Raw genomic sequence first — 19,758 nt, 5'->3', positions numbered from 1 at the left:
TCCTCTTTTCTCCCTTTCAGGTATGCCATTTCTATGGCCCGAAAAATTGGTGCCAGAGTGTACGCCCTTCCAGAAGACCTGGTCGAAGTGAACCCCAAAATGGTCATGACAGTGTTTGCTTGCCTCATGGGGAAAGGAATGAAGAGGGTGTAAATCCCAGTGGGGAGGTGACACGCACATTCCTGATTGCTCAGCGTGGGATGCCTACAGGAAGCATGGGGATGATTGAAGCCATTCCAAAGTTTTCAACTTGGTGACATTATACAGGATTCCAAAAAGTATGTGTTTATTAAGCCAGTTAGCCTCTCCTGTATTTAACAAAAATGCTTCATTCTTTGCAAACAAACAAAACCCTCTTACAAATCTTTCTTATTGTTGAATTTATTGCTTCTTGAAAATCTAGAGGAAAAAGAAAAAAAAACTTATCTTCCAGGCACCCTTCCTGCTTTTGCCATTAGTCAAATATAGAAGCTGCAGTGTTATTAATTTTAACAATATTTCAAACCGGTTTAATTTGGCTGCCTTTTTTGTTCAAGGTGAGAGCCAGGAGGGGGGAATCATCCAACCAGTCCTAAAGCCTGTTTCTGGAGGCCAGCATTTGATCTGTTACAAGCCTCTCCTTCTGTCCCCCTTCTCCTACAGTCTGTCTCCCGTGGCTTTGCTTTACACTCGGTCAGAACTATGCCTTCTCTGTGGCCCACCTCTGCTGCCCATCCTCATGCCTGAGTATCTGACAGATCAGTCAGGCTGTTGGGGTCCCAAGAGTCAGTGGTGACTTGCAGAAGTAAGACATCCTCAGAGCCTCTCCTCAGAACTTGTGTCCCAAATGTCGTAAGTTTTGGTTTTATCAGCCAATAGGAAGCTTCTGTTTTTTAACTCTACGATTTGGGCTCAGACCAGGTCTAACATCTTGAATACTGTGCCTTCAGAGAGATTCTTTTTTAACTAGGCAGGTTACATCCAAGGAGGGTGTAATTGAGTATCATACCACTAGGGGGCAGTGTGGAGCCACAACAAAGCCTCTATCCTTCCAGGTCCTGCCTCTCCACGCGTTTAGCCCTGCATGTTAGATCTCCTTGTGGTATGGCTATCTATCTGGTGACTGGAAGCAATTCGGCTCGGCTTTCATTTGCTCTTAGATCTTAGTACATCTGATTGCTGCAAGGCCATATTATCAGTGTTTACTTTTTTGGTAGTGTAGAAGCTTTTTGCCACCCCCAAGCTCAAGGGGGCCACATGTGCCAATGAACAGCGCCCCCCACACCCCTGACACGCCCCCACACAGAGTCATATACATATGACATTTAAAGAATTCTGAAACAAAACCAGAGGAGCAGTGTGAATTTGAGCAGCTGTAATAGATGATACGATTTCCATGAAAACCTACCTAAGGCTAAGAAGCAACAGAGCCTTGTGAACCAACACTAGACTCCCTCCGTCACGGTAACAGGGCTCGTCAACGAGGTGTCCTCTTCAGGGACGGCATTAATGGAACTTAGCCATTTTTCAAAGCAATTGAGATGCCTCGCCCTGGATCTGTTCCTCCACAGCACATTCGAGAAGCCAGTCTGTGGCCTCTCCTAGCCCATAATTTGTATTTCTTCTGTATCTGAATACAAAGTGGTTGGCTTCATCTTAGACTGAACTTAATGTAGCCTCAGATGATTCTCCCCCACCTGCCTCCAGGAAGACTGTTACTGCCTTAACGGAAAATGAAGATAAAGTAATGCTCAAGATCTCTCCAAATAAAATGTTCCCTTTATGAGATGTCTCTGGATGTTTGCTTTTGAAAGTTCCGTTAGAATGTAGTATAACTTACTAATTACTTCATTCAGCCAACACGCATTGAGTGCCTAATATGTGGTAGGCATTGTGCAAGGTTTTAGAAATATGCCTCTAAATAAGACAGGCATTGTGCTCAGCTGATCAGGTTCAATAAACCGTCAGGTGTGATAAGTGATAGATAAGGGCAGGGTGAGCTTATAACAGTCTAAGGAGAAATATTTTAGCTAAAAACGGAAGAGTAAGCTGGTATTAGACACATTGACCCCAGTCATGAACAAAAACCAGATGTGGGGATTGGTGCAAGATGGCTTCTAGAGAGATTGGGGAAGGAATCTTTTTGGCTGGCAGTAACTGATGTCTGCTCTCTAGTCCTCACTTGGGCCGGCAGGCACCATGGGGGAGGAGCATGGGAAGAACGCTGAGGAATTTCGCACCTGCCAGTATCCTTTCAGGTGGGCTGCTGTGATGGAGAAGCGTCCATTTGGTTACATCCTGACCAGCAGAGGATCCACACACCCACACGGCTGCTAGGAAGCTGGGTTTTTGTGCTTACACCATGAGTTGCTTACACCATGAGTCCCAGCTTCACCAGCAGCTTCTTTCTGGAAGTGGCTCTTTCCTAGCCTGAACATTCCTGCAGCTTCCACACTTAGGAGGTAGCTGCCTTCTCTACGGATCAAGAGGCTACAAATCTTCAGTGTTCCTTTTTTGTACAAGACTGCCTTGATACATCACCTAACAGAAAGACTGACCAGGTACAGGTGAGCAGAAACAGGTACTCTCAAGGAAAGAAAACTAAGGCTCTTGGAGAAGAGAAGGCTAATGGAAAATTTTTCTGAATTTAAAAGTTTGTTAACATTTTAAATAGTCAATCCAAGTATGGCATAGGAAATTCAAATTGTACCAAAGGGGCTACAGTGGATAGGCCACCTTCCCACCTCTGTGTCTGGAGATACGCTTTGAAGCCACCTCCTATCACCTCACTGGAGCCAACTCTGTGAGCCTATTGTTGAATCATTGTGAGCTTGCAATTGGCCACAATGGAGGTATTTACATCACAGCTGTGATCAAACTCTACACATAGGGTTTTTTTTCCTTATCCCCAGAGAGTTGGTTTATCAACCTACCACTCCCCCTTCCCCATCCCCCAGTTGTCCTCCTGATCAGCAGCCACTGTTACTAATTCTTTCTGTACCCTAGAAATATTTTATGCACATAATGCATACATACACAGACTTTTTTTATTACAAATGCTAGCATTCCATACCCATCATTCTGCATCTCACTTTTTTCACTTAACACCATATCTTGGTGACTGTTCCATGTTGGTATGTAGACAGGCCTCCATCCTTTCAGTGGGGTATAGTATTTTATTATATAGTATCCCAAACTGCATTTAACCAGGGGCTTATAACTAGATATTTTAGGCTGTTTGCCTCAGCAATAAGGCCACTTACAATACTATCTCCACTTCTTACACACAAAATGTTCATTTTAACTTGACAGATATTTATCAAGTTTCTGCTCTATCAAAGGTATTAACATCAGAGAGTAAAACATAGATCAAGTTCCTTCAGATTATTTGACAAAACAGACCCTCGAGCTGATCCCAACTTCTCCATTTTATGCCTTTAGAGGCCTACTGATCCAGCAAGGAGATCACGGGCGCACACATGCACACACAAAACAAATTCATAAAGTATGGGAGCTCAGGGGAAAATTCATTCTGAATGAAGGGTTACCAAAGTTGGCAGAAGAAATGAAGTCCAACAAACGCGAAGGCAGGAACCATGCTTTACACACAATGCCAAGTGCTTTTCTAGATTTTTAATAACGTTTTAAATATTATTAAACATAATAAATGTTTTTAAAATGGATTCGTTTTAAACATAAATAAGTGTTTCCTGACCAGGAGAGATGCCAAACAGAGAGAGGTGGGGAAATGTGGTGAAACGGACTTACCTACCGAGATTTTAGAACGGAAGGGATTCCTGTGTGTCTGGAAATTATGACATTTGAGTCTGTCTGATGCAATGTGGTGGACTAGATGAGCTTTTAAAGTCTCAGCCAACTGAGTGATTTTATCCACCTACACAGACACAATCTAGTCTGTCTCTGGAAGCAGAACTGTGGTCTTGATTGTAGAAACTACATAGACTCAGCCTGTTGTACACAGCCCGACTCGGAGAGATGCTTGATACGGGATAGACATTTCCCTCGATGGCTCCCGTTCCAACCTTCTTTACAGTTACTGTGCCCGTTGTCACATAGCAGCTGCTGAGATATTATGGACTTTTGTTCTCTGTCTACCCCAGTGACCCAATACACTTGGATTAAATGCTGGCAGCATTCTCTGTGAACTTGATGTCTTGCCCAGCACGTCCCTGCAAGCCTCATGATCCGGAAACCAGAGCTGATGCTCAGGACAAGTTAGCATTGACTGATCCTCTTGTGAAATCTAGTTACTTCGACAGTTTCCTAATAAAATTCCAGTAATAAAAGCAGCTGCCAAAGACTACACTTTACTCAGTGTCCTGTCTCCCTATTTCTGAAAGACAGAGTTTACCATCTGAGTTTGTACATGAGTGACCTCCCAAAAAAATCAAAAGGAAAGAAAATTGTGTAAATGTTTTCTTATGTCTAAAGTCTGCATATATTTAATATCCACCTTTGTCAAACACAAAAACAGATAATCTAGTCAATACCCACTATCTCAACCTTAACAACTTGGGCTTGATAAAACGGCAATAATTTTTGTTATCTGGTATGTCAAAATTGGGGATTTCCATTTAAATAGGTATTTTGGTTAAGAGAGCTATCATATCATTTTTGGAAAAGGAGCTTTTAGAGGATTAGAATACATACAAATATTTAATTTTAAAGCTATGTGTAATGCTCAAAGATAAACTCAAAATGGATGAAAGACCTAAATGTGAAACAGGAATCCATCAAAACCCTAGAGGAGAACACAGGCAGCAACCTCTTTGACCTCAGCTGCAGCAACTTCTTGCTAGACATGTCTCCAAAGGCAAGGGAAGCAAGGGCAAAAATGAACTATTGGGACTTCATCAAAATAAAAAGCTTTTGCACAACAAAGGAAACAGTCAACAAAACCAAAAGGCAACCGACAGAACGAGAGAAGATATTTGCAAATGTCTTATCAGATAAAGGGCTAGTATCCGAGATCTATAAAGAACGTATCAAACTCAACACCCAAAAAACAAATAATCCGGTCAAGAAATAGGCAGAAGACATGTACAGACATTTCTCCGAAGAAGATATCCAAATGGCTAACAGACACATGAAAAAATGCTCCACATCACTCGGCATCAGGGAAATCCAAATCAAAACCTCAATGAGATACCACCTCACACCAGTCAGAATGGCTAAAATTAACAAGTTGGGAAACGACAGATGTTGGCGGGGATGTGGAGAAAGGGGAACCCTCCTACACTGTTGATGGGAATGCAAGCTGGTGCAGCCACTCTGGAAAACAGCATGGAGGTTCCTCAAGAAGTTAAAAATAGAGCTACCCTATGACCCAGCAATTGCACTACTAGGTATTTACCCCAAAGATACAAATGTAGTGATCTGAAGGGGCACCTGCACCCCAATGTTTACAGCAGCAATGTCCACAATAGCCAAACTATGGGAAGAGCCAAGGTGTCCATCTACAGATGAATGGATAAAGAAGATGTGGTATATATATATATATATATATATACACACACATACACACACACAATGGAATATTATGCAGCCATCAGAACGGATGAATACTTATCATTACATCAATGGGATGTAAGGGCAAAATAAGTCAATCAGAGAAAGACAATTATATGGTTTTGCTCATATGTAGAATATAAGAAACAATGCAGAGGATCATAAGGGAAAGGAGGGAAAACTGAATGGGAAGTCATCAGAGAGGGAGACAAACCATGAGAGACTCTTAATGCTAGGAAACAAAATGAGGGTTGCTGGAGGGGAGGGGGCTGGGGGGCTGGGGGAATTGGGTGATGGGCATTAAGGAGGGCTTGTGATGTGATGAGCACTGGGTGTTATGTGCAACTGTTGAATTACTGAACTCTACATCTGAAACTAAAGATGTACTATATGTTGGCTAATTGAATTTAAATAAAAAATAATAAAGCTATGTGTAATGTAATGTAAAAGTTGATAATTTGGTAGGCATTCCTGGACTTGGCTATCCCAAGGGCCCAATGATGAGTCCCAAATGTTCCAACTTCCTTGCTCTAAGGGTAGCGTTCCGGCCAGGGGCACCTGGACACTGCTTAGCCCTTGCCACAAACACTATTAAATCAGAATCTGTATTTTAATAAGATTCCCAGTTAATTCATGTGCACATTAAAGCTTGAGAAACACTGTCCTAAAAGAATAGAAGCCTTCTTAAAAGACCTACAGTTGATAGGTAGTTAATTGAACCAGCTTCAAATTAAATTATACTTTCCCAATTACAGCAGACTCGAGAGATTAAAATAACTTTCCACTAACATTTTTCCATTATCAATCATTTTTTGAGGTAGCCAGAGTGGCTTTGCCCTTTATTGGGGTGTATTCCCCACCACATAGACTTGCCCTTTGCTGTCCCTCTCTCCATTGACCCCTCTTTTCCCTGTGGCACCCACTCCCAGGCACAGACCCAAGCTTTATCTCCTGGTCCTCCTGGGTTACCTTTAATGTGCCTCTGGGCGCAGCCTTCTCTCACTGAATGCCTACGGCTGCCATTTTAATGCATCTGACCCAGTGCCATATCACTGGTCTTCCCTCCTGTTCCTTCACTATCTACATCAAGCCTACTGGCTTTTCTCCCACTGTCTCTGAAGCAATCTCTCTGTGGTTTCCAGTAACAGCAAGTAACGTACGAAACCAAACTGTCCCAAGGGGAGGGATCACGGCCCTCCAGAGCCTACTCTTTTCTCCCCCAAAACTTTGAAATGCACTTTGAAATGACTTTCTGGGGATATAGCTTCATCATTGTTATCTTTGCCAATTTTCTAGTGGCAAAGAGAGAGGAAAGTACCTTCCAAGTGAGCAACTACAATGTGCAAAGGTCCAGTGGGAGGAGGAGCCTGTTATCCTTGAGGAACTGAAAGACTAGTATGGCTGATGGAGAGTGAGACCCACCATACCACAAGAAACCAATGGTCTAGCAAAAGTTTAGTATGAGCCTCAGATATTTGGGGCACTTAAGAAACCCCTGGGGAGCTTGTTAAAACACAGATCTCCCAGATCCCACCACAAGATTCAGTGCCTATAGAGGTGGTGGGCCTGGGAATCTGCATTTTCCACAAATACCCTAGGAAAGTCCATGACTCACAGACCACACTTGGAGAAGCACTGGTCCAGAGCAGCTGTTCTCAACCCTGGCTGCACATTGAAATTATCTTGGGGGCTTTTAAGAAATGCTGATGCTTATGCCCCTCCCTCCAAGATTCTGATATAATTGACGTGATGGTGCAGCCTGGGCAGCCAGATACTTAAAAGATCTCCAAATGACTCCAATATGGGGTCAAGTTTGAGAAACACAGGTCTATAGCCTGGCGTACTCTTCAAAGGGCAGGGCTGGGTGAAGCATGTTAGAAAGTGGGGAGACCAATACAAGGGATGATGACTTATTTTTTTAAGATTTTATTTATTTGAGAGAGAGAGAGAGATCTCAGGGGGAGGGGGAGAGGGAGAAGCATGCTCCCCACTGAGCAGGGAGCCCAATGCGGTGCTCTATCCCAGGAGATCCCAGGACCCTGAGATCATGACCTGAGCTGAAGGCAGACGCTTAACCAACTGAGCCACCCAGGTGCCCCAAGGGATGATTTAGAAAGGGGGGAATGAAGGGATGGAAACTTCCAAGACAAACCTTGCTCTGTTCACAATTTAACCATCCAGCCAACATGCATTTGCCTGTCTGGGTGCCAAGTAAGCCCCTCGGTGGCCCAGGTCGCAGGCTCTTGCTAGCCAAAGCAAGAGAATAGGAACCTGAGATAGAGTTCTCTGCCTTCATACCTCAAATCCCCCTCTTCAATGACTTTGGAGATGGCATCATCCTTTCTCCCCTTTAGAAAGGTTTGGCCAGATATGCCAAACCTTTGTGCAAATTATAAAACTGCTTCACTCTTCATGAATAAACATGAGAGACAATGTATGGAGAGAAAAAACATTTATCAATTAAGTGTCTTCAAAACCTCCCAAGATTATGCGGCGTTAATGGCTGAATGATTTTGAAAGGAAAACTTGTAAATTGAAGTGCACCTGAACTCATAATAAAAAGCCATTAAATTAATTGACTCTCTTAGCGCTTACCTAACAATAAGCCTGAGCTGTATATCCAAGTGAGGCCAGCCGAGATCTCTGTGGCATTTACCCTGATCCTCAGGCTGCTCCAGATGAGAGAAAAGCAAAGCAGACCAGTCCTCACAGGGGAAATTATCTTCTTACACAGTCTTAACAAAGGCTGAGGTTAGGGCTCTTGAAGAAGCACTTGCCATTATTATTTTTGCCAGCTAATGTTCCGAAATGGCTGGAGAACAAATGTATAAATTAGATGGGTCCCAGGGGACATGATTCAAATAAATTGATCCCCCAGAACTAGATTGCCTTCTGGTGAGGTAACTCATCACCTAACTCTCTGGGAGCATCCAAGGAAGAGGAAGAGCTGTACCCAAGGTCACGATGAGCTAGATAAAGCTCCGGGCAGAGAACATGTTGGCCCCCACCAACTCCCTTCCTGGTTTATCTTTTTAATATATGTGGGACATTTTGAGCACCTGTTTCTGCCAGTTACTTTCACATGTTATCCTACTGAATCCTTACAACAGCCCTTTGATGTAGGTTATTATTAATCTCATTTTTCAGAAGAGGAAACTGCACCTCTGAGAGGCCTTATAAGAGATTTGCCGGGTGCCTGGGTGGTTCAGATGGTTAAGCATCTGCCTTCGGCTCAGGTCATGATCCCAGGGTCCTGGGATCGAGTCCCGCATCGGGCTCCCTGCTCCTTGGGAGCCTGTTTCTCCCTCTGCCTCTCTCTCTCTCTCTCTGTGTCTCTCATGAATAAATAAAAATTAAAAAAAGAGAGAGATTTGCCTGTGAGCAAAGGGTGGAGTCCATCTGTCCAAACTTTGTGTTTTTTTCATTCTTCACAAGAGGTGCCAAGATCAGAAATCTCAAATAGAGATGCAGAACAAGGAAAAAGAACTTGTCTCCATTTTTTTTCTTTTTTCTTTCCTCCCTCCCTCATTCCCTCCCTCCCTCCCTCCTCCCTTCTCTCCTTCCTTCCTCCCTCCCTCCCTCCCTCCCTTCCTTCCTTCCTTCTTTCCTTCCTTCCTTCCTTTCATCTTTTTCCTTACAAAATAAATCCAACTCTTAAGTGTCAAGTTTGAGGCATTTTGGCCATAAACAATCGTGTAATTACCACAACAATCAAAATACAGAATCTTTCCACCACTCCAAAAAAATTCTCCTGTACCTCTCTGCAAGTTGATCCCTTCCTCTCCAGCCCCAGCCCCTAACAACAACTACCCTATTTTCTGTCTCTATAGTTTTCCCTTTTATAGTGTGTCATATACACAGGATCATACGCTATCAATCTTGTACTATCTGCCAGTTTTACTTGACATGAGGCTTTTGAGATTTATCCATCTTGTTGCATGATCAGTAGGCTCTTCCTTTATACTGCTGAGGAGCATTTCTTTGTATGGATGTACCACAATTTGTTTATTCATTCCCCAGGTGATGGACTTTGGATTGTTTCAAGTTTTCTTTTTCTTTCTTTCTTTCTTCTTTCTTTCTTTCTTTCTTTCTTTCTTTCTTTCTTTCTTTCTTTCTTCTTCTTCCTTTCTTTCTTTCTGTTTCTTTCTTTTCTTTCTTCTTTCTTTCTTTCAATTATGAATAAAACAATTATGAAACACTCAACGTTTTGAATACACAGCTGCTATGAACATTCAGGTCTTGGCATAGACATTGTTTTCCTTTCACTTGGGTAAATACCCAGGAATTGAATTTCGGGGACATATATAATAAGTATGTTTAACTTTATAAGAAATTACCAAACTTTTTCAAAATGGCTATACCATTTTGCATTCCCACAAGCAATGTATGAGAGTTCAAGGTGTTCCACATCCTATTACTTTCTATTGTTCGCCTTTTTTCATTTAGCGAACTCGAGAGAATATATAGCCTGTGATCCAGTGGGGCACTCCAGAGGTGAGGAGTGACATATCATTGTGGTTTTAATTTGCATTTCCTCAATAATTAATGATGTTGAGTGTATGATTACTGGCCATTTGTATATTTGGGAAAGTGTATAATCTGCTCATTAAAAAAATTGTTTTTGTCTTATTCTTGATTTATAAGTGTTCTTTATATATGTTTGATACAAGTCCCTTACCCAGTATGTTTTGAAAATATTTTCTTTCAGTTCATAGCTTGTCCTTTCATTTTGTTAAAAGTGTCTTTTGAAAAACAAGTGCTTTTAACTTTGATGAAGTCCAGTTTTTCAAATTTTTCTTTTGTGATTTGTGTTTTTTTATGCTCTATCTAAAAAAATCTTTGCCTGACCCAAGTTCTTTGGGTTCAGCCATAAGAAGCCCCCATAGGAAAACAAAGAAAAGGAGGAAAGGGAGGTCAGAATTATTTTTCTTTCTATAAAAATTATTTTTCTCCTTCCCTGCAAGATTAGGAAAAACTGGTTGAGTCTCTCAATGAGAAGTCACAGTTCCTGTCTGTCAGCCCTCTGCATATGGCTCTATTTCCAGGTTCTTATCTTTTCAGTGCCTTGCTACTACTCGTCTTGGTGTACTCAGTGATCTTTTGTAATTTCCCTATATCCCGCCCACGTCAGTGTAAACAATACTTTTATTAAACTCTCCACAAATCAACCAAATTGAGTGTACCATCTTGCAATATTCACCAGGAAGTCTTCTTAAGTTCCACAAAACATTCTGACTCACAAAACCTTCACCAGCCTCCTTCAGCACCATTCACTCAGAGATGTATAAGATAGAAACCAAAGCCTGACACAAGATGATATCAGCAATTCCTGTTGCATTTGAGTAGGTCTTGGAGCAGTCCCTGAAACGCTCTACACAGCTTCCCAGGCTCCCCAAATGACATTTCAGATGTGAAGGAATGAGATTTATAGCTGGCAGGTGTAAGAATCACCCTGACTTAGAAGCCCCATGCCCCCAGTAGCCAAACTTTTGTAACAATTTCACAGGCCTAGATTCCTGGGTCCCTGTAGAGACATGCCCAGATACAAAAGTCATCCCATTCACAGAAGCCTAAGGCTATGATGTCCCAATCAGCTCATTTATGGTGTCTCCTAGCTCAGATACAATTTACCCAGCAGGGGTTATTTCTACCATAAACAATATTACCTTAAACTTAGTTGACATGTTACCTTCCTCAAGTTCTTAGGGGAACAGAGTGAAAAAGATAAGTGAAAGTCACATTTTCATGCAGAAACATCTGTTCCCCACTGGATCACAGGCTATATATTCTCTGTATCTCCTTTTGTGTAAACTACCGTAGAAAAATGGTAGTATGCTAACATCTTCCCTATGTTTTTATGCACCTGTGCTTGTATTTCTATCACATTTTGCTTTTATATTTTAATGGTATTTTTCAACTCATAAAGTTTAATGACTGTTGTATAGTAATTATACCTGTTATCGATCCCAATTGATCTTTGTCCTCTTTAATGCTTTTGTGTTGATTAAACTTGCTTTGTCTGATTTCAACACTACCACCTTTAAAAAATTAATAAACTATTTTTTAGAGCAGTTTTAGGTTTACAGAAAGTTCATCAGAAAATACAGCGTTCCCACATATCCCTCCCTCACCACACAGTTGCCCTTATTAATGCCATCTTAGTGGAGTTCGATTTGTTACAATTAATGAATCGATATTGATACAGTATTATTAACTAAAATCTACAGTTTACATTAGGGTTCACTCTTTGTGTTGTACATTCTATGGATTTTAACAAACATGATGACATGTGTCCATCATTATAGTAACATACAGAAGAGTTTCACTGCCCTAAAAACCCTCTGTGTTTCCCTTATGTATCCTCCTTTCCTCCCCTCAGCCCGGTGCAACCACTGATCTTACTGTCTCCAGCTTTGCCTTTTCCAGAATGTCATATAGTACGTAGCCTTTTCAGATTGGCTTCTTCCACTTAGCAACATGCTTTTAAATTTCCTCCATGTCTTTCTGTGGCTTGATAGCTCATTACTTTTTATTGCTCCACACTAGCTTTTGTTTCTGTTTTGTTGATGTCTCGTTCTACATACCTCCTATTTTTAGCTTTTATAAATCGTTTTACTTTAGGTGTAAACATTATAAAAAGTGCAGAGTGGCTACCTGCTACTGGGGGAGAGGCAGGAGATCTGAGAGCTCTCTCCTATGCTGCTGAAGGCTGAGGGCAGAGAGGAGAGTTGAGGGCAAATCCTGAGGCAATCAGACCCCAATCCCTGCTAAAAAGAAGGAATTGCTCCTGTTTTTAAGTAATTTCAGACTGTGGTAAATAAAATCTAATGAAAATAATAGCAAAGCCCAAACCCAGAACTGTAAGACACAAATGTTTGCTGTTTAAGCCATTCAGTCTATGGTATTCTGGCAGCAACACCCTGAACTGACTAGGACAATATATGATTCCATGTAGTTCTAAAACAAGCAAAATTAATCTTTGGTGATAAAATCAGAACAGAGGCTGCTAGAATAGAGGGGAAAGTGATTGGGAGGGATATGAAAGAACTTTCTGGAATGATGGAAATTTTCTATACTTGATAGAGGTGTGGGTTACTCAAGTATATGTATTTTTCAAGACTAATCTCCTCAAACACTTAAATCTGTGCATTTCAATGTATGTACCTCAATTTTAAAAAGATAGTGCCCACTGCTGCCTAGGCCTGGTTTATAAGTATCTGCTGGTTTGTAGGAGACAGAGGAGTAACTAAGCCAGGAGTGACTAAGCCAGTACCTAAGTTAAGTCATCCTGACTGGTGACTAGATCTTTGAAAACCATGATATTATCATGGTGTAGAAACTCCAAAAACCAGTTTAAGACAGTGTTCTGGACTGGAAACCCAGGGGCTGCTCGGACGCATGTGCAGAATGGAGAAGAGTAACCATAGAAGGAGAAAAGCAGGAAAGGAAAACAAAGGACTTCAAAATGAGCCTGCAAACTAAGGTTCCAAATCACAGAAGAAATCAAATGCTAAGAGAGGCAGTCAACAAAATCAATACTCAGAGTATGAATTCATCTCAAATACAATTAATCCTTTAGAGCAAGTCTAACACAGACATTAAAATAGGTATTCTAAGGATTCTCAGCAAGAGCTCTGAAGGAACATATCTATTAAAAAGTAAACAACAAAATGCTTTAAAATTATATTTATAAAAGCAGAATGGGGGCACCTGGATGGCTCAGTCGGTTAAGTAGCTGACTTCGGCTCAGGTCATGATCTCAGGGTCCTGGGATTGAGTTCCACCACAGGCTCTGCACTCAGCGGGGAGTCTTCCTCTCCTTCTCCCTCTCCCTCTGCTTCTCCCCCCACTTATGATCTATCTCTCTCTCTCTCTAAGAAATAAATAAAATCTTTAAAAAAATAAAAGCAAAATGGATAAATGTGAAGAAAAGCAATTGTAAAAGTTGAAAAAGATTCATAAAGTTATTGAAATTTTAAAAAAACACAGGTCAGTTGACTATGTAGTCTAAACTAGACACAAGGAATGAATTTGTGAATTTGAAGGTGGTACTGAGAAACCCTCGCCCAGGATTCAGCATACGGAGACACAGACCATGATTTTTAAAAACATGAAAAGACAGTTACAAGACATGGAGGGTAGATCAAGGAACTGCAAAGGGAGCCCCTAAAAAGCACTAGCAGATAGTAGCTGGAGAAATAATAAAATGGTTGTCCCAAGTTGAAGAAATATCTAAAATCCTCAGATCAAAATGACATTCCGTGTACCAAGCTAGATAACAAAAAATAATTTCACATCTAGACAAGAGTAATGGATCTGAAGAGTATTAAAGATAAAGATAATCCCTAATCCCTTAAAAGTCATCATTAGAAAGAACAGCTTTGTGTGTGAAGGGATTTTTTGCAGGGATTATTTTGCAGGGAAACAAGACCTGACAGCAGATTCCTACCTTACCGCAGTAGATGCCAAAGGACGATGGAAAAACTGTCGCACTAGAATGTGACATTTGCCTAAACTGGTCTTTGAAAGCGAGGGCAGGATGAAGTTCTCGTCAGACAGAGCACAATAGAATCTACCACCAATAGATCTTCACTAAAGCAACTTTTCAAAGATTGCTTCAGCAAGAAGTGTAAACCCGGAGTGGAGACATAGGATACAACTCAATAGGGAGGACAAAAATTGATAAAATTTGTCAGTAAACGTCCACCATTGACTGTATTTTACTTTCATTTTTATTTTTTTAAAGATTTCATTTATTTAATTGACAGAGAGAGAGAGAGCGAGAGAGGGAACACAAGCAGGGGGAGTGGGAGAGGGAGAAGCAGGCTTCCCGCTGAGCAGGGAGCCCGATGCAAAGGCTCAATCCCAGGACCCTGGGATCATGACCTGAGCCGAAGGCAGACGCTTAATGACTGAACCACCCAGATGCCCCACTGACTGTATTTTAAAGTTACTTTTTGTGTTTTAAAAAAACAAGGTGAAAGTCCTTGGGTTAGGTTTTACTCTCTCCCTTTCAGTGTAGTTATGTCACTCATTACAAACACAATTCAGTTCATGTGTTTTTGCTTGTATTCATTTTATTTACTTGTTTGTTTTGAGTAAGTGAAAAAATGACGTAGTTCTAAAATTCTGTAGTATTTTCGAATTCTGAAGTATTCAAAGATGTTTACTCAAAAAAGCGTCCCTCCTCCCATCTCTTCTACCCTGTTCTTATTCCTGCATCTTTTCCAATCAGCTTTCTACCCACCTGCTGTAGGTAACCACAGTCTAATGGATGTCTGGTCTATTCTTCCTATACATCTTTCTCTAAAAGTGATCAGATATACATGTATATTCTTTTTCTCCTTTCTTCTTATACAAGAGGTAGTTCCAGTGAAGTCACCTTAATCCATTAAATATGTTTCAATAGTTTTGAATCTCAGAGAGAGAAGTTTGAAATCTCAATCCTTTCCTTCTCAGAAGTCCATTGTGGGAAGGTTGTTTTGTTTTTCAAATTTGCCTGCCCTGACCTCAAGAACATTCTAATGCATTGACCAGTGGGAATTTGAGGATAATACCTGGGCTTCAACCACTTACAGAGGTAAGATGTAGCCTCATGCCAGACAAAATATTATAAGTAAGATGCTACTTTCAGAATGACATGTGATGAGCTTTGATTGAGATAACGGCCTTATGGTGACCTTTCCTAAATAAACATGATTCAAAGCAACCTGATTTTTTATTGCTCAGAGAACTCTCTAGGATATAACATTCCTATTCTCTTACAGGTGGGCCCATCACTCCATATTACCAAGGAAAACTTTATTTAAATGGAGAATCTATAATCCTCTATACAAGCTCTCCTTCTCAGCCTTGTAAGAGCCACAAAGTTGAGAAACTCACCTTCTATGTCTTCATCTAAGTTGAAAATGTTGAAAAAGACAGAGACAAGGGAAGACCTCTTTAGTGCTCCACTGGAGACCTCCCTCAGCATGGGTTACGAGCCATTAGTCAATACTCTAGGGCTATTTTTCTTCAAAAAAAAAAAAAAAAAAACAGACACATTTCTGCAACTTCACTATACTTTTAGTCTTGGCCTCATCTTCCCTGAGCAGTTAAATATTTCCTAGATAGTAGAAAGTAAGAATGACTCTCATCATACTTTATCTTTTAAAGGTGGAAATAGAAGCTAAGTCAATTGATCACAGAAATGAGAGGGAACATGCCATTATATTTTAACCAGTGTGTAAAGAAGGCTCTTATGTAACCAGCCATCCGGGTCCTTCTCTTTGTTTTTCAGCAAATTGCTGTTGGGATGAAGCTTTATAGCTTTGGAGTCCTCGTAGCCATCTTCCTCTTTTGTGAGCAGCATGTCTTCGCTTTTCAGAGGTAACCCAATAGAATCTTAAATGGTGGGGGGCCGTTTTCCTCACTTGTTTGCCCTACGTGGAATCTAGTCAGTGCACTAACGTGGGGGGCAAAATGTTAGAAGTTTGAAGGTCAGCTCTTTCAGAAACTTTCCATGTTGCCCTGACAAACAGTACATTTTAGTGTAATAAGGATCTCACTAGATCTAGGGTCTTTTTTTGTCTTTTCTGGCTCTACTTTTATTACTGAGAGAAACCTGGATGATATGTATATTCAGTGGCTAGGGAGATTAAGAAAATAGAAGCTTTTATAAAAATAATTATTTACACTCTAACACATCACATGACTTACTTTTTTTTGTCTTCACCCACAAAATATATTAACTAGGTAATTTGTATTAACCATGAATAATGTAACTATGGGTAACTATGAATATTTTCCTCTTGTACATGGAACACAGGAAGGAGAGGAAGGTAAAGGTATGAAACAGGAGGTTTAGGTTGGGCATGGGTATTCACAAGGGATATGAGAGGAAGAATAGATGTGTTAAAAAGAACGCATATATGAACGTGTCTAATTCTTATTTTGCTTAGTTGAGTGATTCCCTGGAGATTTTCTACTATAAACCACCTAGAAGAGTACAAATGAACTTGTGTTCTAACACATATAATATATGGCAAATAGTCCCAGGCTACGTGTAAATTGTAATGTATTAAGTAGTGAACTCGTAGACTTTTAAAATTGATATTATTTCCTTTGGAATTATCTTTTTTTTTCCCCTGTGTTTTGCTTCTGTAATTCTTCTCTTCTCCCATTATCTCCAAGACAAATGCCTCTCCCCATTTAGTAAATAGTAAAGAGAGAAAAAACAAACCAGGGACAGGAAAATTCTGTCAAAAATACTTACCTTGGGGCACCTGGGTGGCTCAGTCTGTTAAGAGTCTGCCTTCGGCTCAGGTCATGATCTTGGGGTCCTGGGAACGGAGCCCTGTGTGGAGGTTCCTGCTCAGCGGGGAGCCTGCTTCTTCGTCTCCCTCTGCTCCTGCCTCCCCTCCCCTCTTTGTGCTCTCTCTCTCAAATAAATAAATAAAATCTGTAAAAAAAAATACTATTCTGAGTCAGAAAGAACCATGGGACAGCATTTAAGAAAACAGAGCTTGACTTGAGAGCCTGACGCTGTGTTTATACATCATCACTGATTCTTTTTTGTTCAATATGATTGTCAAGTGTCATGCAACAAAGTCCATCACCAAATAATGATTGTTATTGATTCGACATGGCAGTCAAATTGCTGGAATAATTGGTGACTTATATCTCTATGCATTATCAATAAATAAGATGACTATAATTTCTAAGGTCCTTGCCAGTTCTAATATCCCATAACTTGGTGATTGGCTTTAATTAAAGGTAGGGGAGAGGGAAAGAGGAAAACTGGTATGAGCATGTCCAAGTGGGTACTGTAGACAGCGGCAGTTATCATCCACCGGGAGGGGAAAAGGAAGGGACACATGGTTATATAGTACCTGTGTGGTCTCATGCACTGGGCCCGGCGCTTAGAAATGTTATCTCATTAAATGCCTGCAATCCTACACCCTAGGAATCTTGATGGCGACACCTTACAGAGAAGGAAACTGAGCCCTAGGAAGGATAAATCATTTGCCCCAAATCAAACAATAAGTGTAGAGTTTGGATTCGAACCCATGTTCGCCTCATTTCAACTCATTTCACTGAATAGCATTGCCACTAAAAATCTAGAAATTAGGAAGAAAGCTAATCTGATGGAGGTCAGATTTAGAAACAGTGAGCCTGCAGAGAAGACAGGTGGTCCAGAATGCAGCCTGGGAGAGGGATGGGCTGGAAGTTCAGCGTCAGGGTCCTCACCTGCAGTGGGTCTTTGGTGGCGTGGGGCCTGCCCCTTGGCAGCCGGCGGCTGCAGAGCGTGACAGCTCACGCACGTGCCGCCACCTGGATCATATCATGAACTGAACCCCTAGATAAGACAATCATTAGTAAGGTACTTCCAAAGCTTTACCATGTCGCTTCAAAATGAGAAAGCATATAACAGTTTAGTGGAACTAAATATTACACAAATAAAGGACTTATGCAAAAAAATAGCAAAGAAATGAATGAGGATATTCCTTCAGGCACGGCTTTTCTTACTATTTCTTGCTTCAGCATGTACTTTGGAGTCTGATCGATATCTATGCTTGAAGAGAGGAATAAGAATATGACTATATTTTAACCAATCACATGGTATTGAAAATATTGTCCGTGTGTATTGAGGAAGGGCGAGCTGCAGCTTTGTGGGCAGATACATATCTGATTCCTCTCTCCCATCCGTCCACCAGAAAGAACATTCCAAACTCTTCTTTCTGTGAGTAAAAATATATATATATATATTTTTACCAACTGTTTCTGAGCTCTGCTTTTCCAGGAAGAGCCTATTACTGAAGCTAAAACGGAAATCTAATTTCATTCAGGGCGAGAGACTTTGATGAATTATTTCTGGGGGCAAGAATACAACCCCTTCTAAAAAGAGCTTACAGTCTGGCTTTTCCCTAAAGCTGTTCTCTGTTATTGTTTTCTTGTCGTGATCATTTTCCTAATAACACTTTGTATTCAGGCAATCTCTTACTGGCTGATTTGTAGGTGCATTTTGATACATCTCATCAGCGAAATGCCCCAGAACGAGAACGAGAAAAGTTTTAAAGGCATTAATACCATATGCCAAAGAGAAAAGCAGCCAAACAAACAAAAACCAAAGCATGTCTCCGAGGTCACGTGCTGTTAAAGGCCAAACACCGTGAAGGGCAAAAATAAAATCCTAGCAAGAACCTTGTAAACAGAGACATTAAATGTATTGTGCTCTGATGACCTAGGAGCAGCCTGTCAGCGGAGGCGATTTATTTGAAACAGGGAAGTGGGGGGGAAGTACAAAAGGAAGAAGGAAAAAGAATTGGGAGAGTGGAGAATGGTTGAGGAGAGAGGGCTTCTGAATTATTAATAGACCACAGGACTTGTTCCTTCTGTCAACTTTATACACGATCTGCCACCTGGAGACCAGTTTATTCTCTTTCCCTTAGCTCCCCCTGATATATTATTTTCATCTTAAAGAACAGGGGACTGGCGGCCTTAAAACACTGTAATGCATAAAACAAAATTGCAGCCTCGAGCGCTGTTCCATTGTTCAGAGGCATCTCACCAGCTTTTCAAGTTCAAAAATAATCTTTCAGAACTACGGCAAATGTGAACCTTCTTCTGTAAACCATAGCAGGGGACAGAGCTTGATGAGAATAATCATATTCTTAGAGGGGAAGCAACAGAGGAAAGTCTGTCAAGTATTAAAATCTTGGGATCTGGAGATAGCCCCAGAGCTGCGACTTACTAGTTATGCAGCCTTGGACAATTTACTTGTCCTCTTGGAAATTCAGTTTATTTTTTGTGTAACATGACCTGTTATTTCACTGTGCTTACACTTTTCACTCGATATTTGGTGCAAGACTATTTTTTTTTTAAATCTTCAATTGGCTATCGGTTAAATCCTCTAACTGTATCACTTCAGAGATGCAATCAAAACATTTCTTTATTTTCTCATCTCCCTTTGCCCTATTATGTTCCATGTGGTAGAGTAATCTTTCTCTGCCCCTACATGGAAAGTGTGCAAATACTGACTTTTTAGTCCACTCTTAAGTAACTGATAATTTTGGGGTCGTGTTAACATGCAAACAATCTCGATGTCGAAACTAGAATATTGGGTCCATTCAAGGTATTATTCAAATGTCAGTTTCTATAGGAAAACAACTCCTCATGCCCTCTCCATACACACCCCTGACTCTTTTTCTCATTTGCCCTTTTCTTGGGTTTTAACTTCTTAGAAATTTTTCAGATTCCTTTGCTGAGGAA

General features: G+C 40.8%; 2 protein-coding genes across 4 annotated transcripts in view; both read left to right on the top strand.

Annotated features, from left to right (window-relative positions):
* Window positions 1-1,762, top strand: part of LCP1 (lymphocyte cytosolic protein 1) — a 52,350-nt gene extending 50,588 nt beyond the window's left edge. The window contains exon 16 of the mRNA XM_036078540.2: window positions 21-1,762. Within this exon, the coding sequence (XP_035934433.2) occupies window positions 21-153 (133 nt within the window). The 3' untranslated portion in view covers window positions 154-1,762. The remainder of the gene's footprint in view (window positions 1-20) is intronic.
* The window catches only part of CPB2 (carboxypeptidase B2), a 63,276-nt gene continuing 43,730 nt past the window's right edge, over window positions 213-19,758 (top strand). Inside the window, exons 1-3 of one of the 3 annotated variants that reach the window (XM_078070348.1) lie at window positions 213-278; window positions 14,968-15,088; window positions 15,788-15,876. In XM_078070348.1, coding sequence (XP_077926474.1) covers window positions 15,803-15,876 — 74 coding nt within the window. In that variant the 5' untranslated portion in view covers window positions 213-278; window positions 14,968-15,088; window positions 15,788-15,802. Of the gene's footprint in view, window positions 279-14,967; window positions 15,089-15,787; window positions 15,877-19,758 lie in introns of those variants that run through there. The other 2 variants (XM_078070349.1, XM_078070351.1) reach the window with 2 other exon arrangements.

Source organism: Halichoerus grypus, chromosome 4 (assembly GCF_964656455.1).
Source record: "Halichoerus grypus chromosome 4, mHalGry1.hap1.1, whole genome shotgun sequence".
Lineage (NCBI taxonomy): Eukaryota > Metazoa > Chordata > Mammalia > Carnivora > Phocidae > Halichoerus > Halichoerus grypus.
The sequence above is the reverse complement of the archived record's forward strand: the minus strand, read 5'-3'. Positions and strand labels throughout refer to the sequence as shown.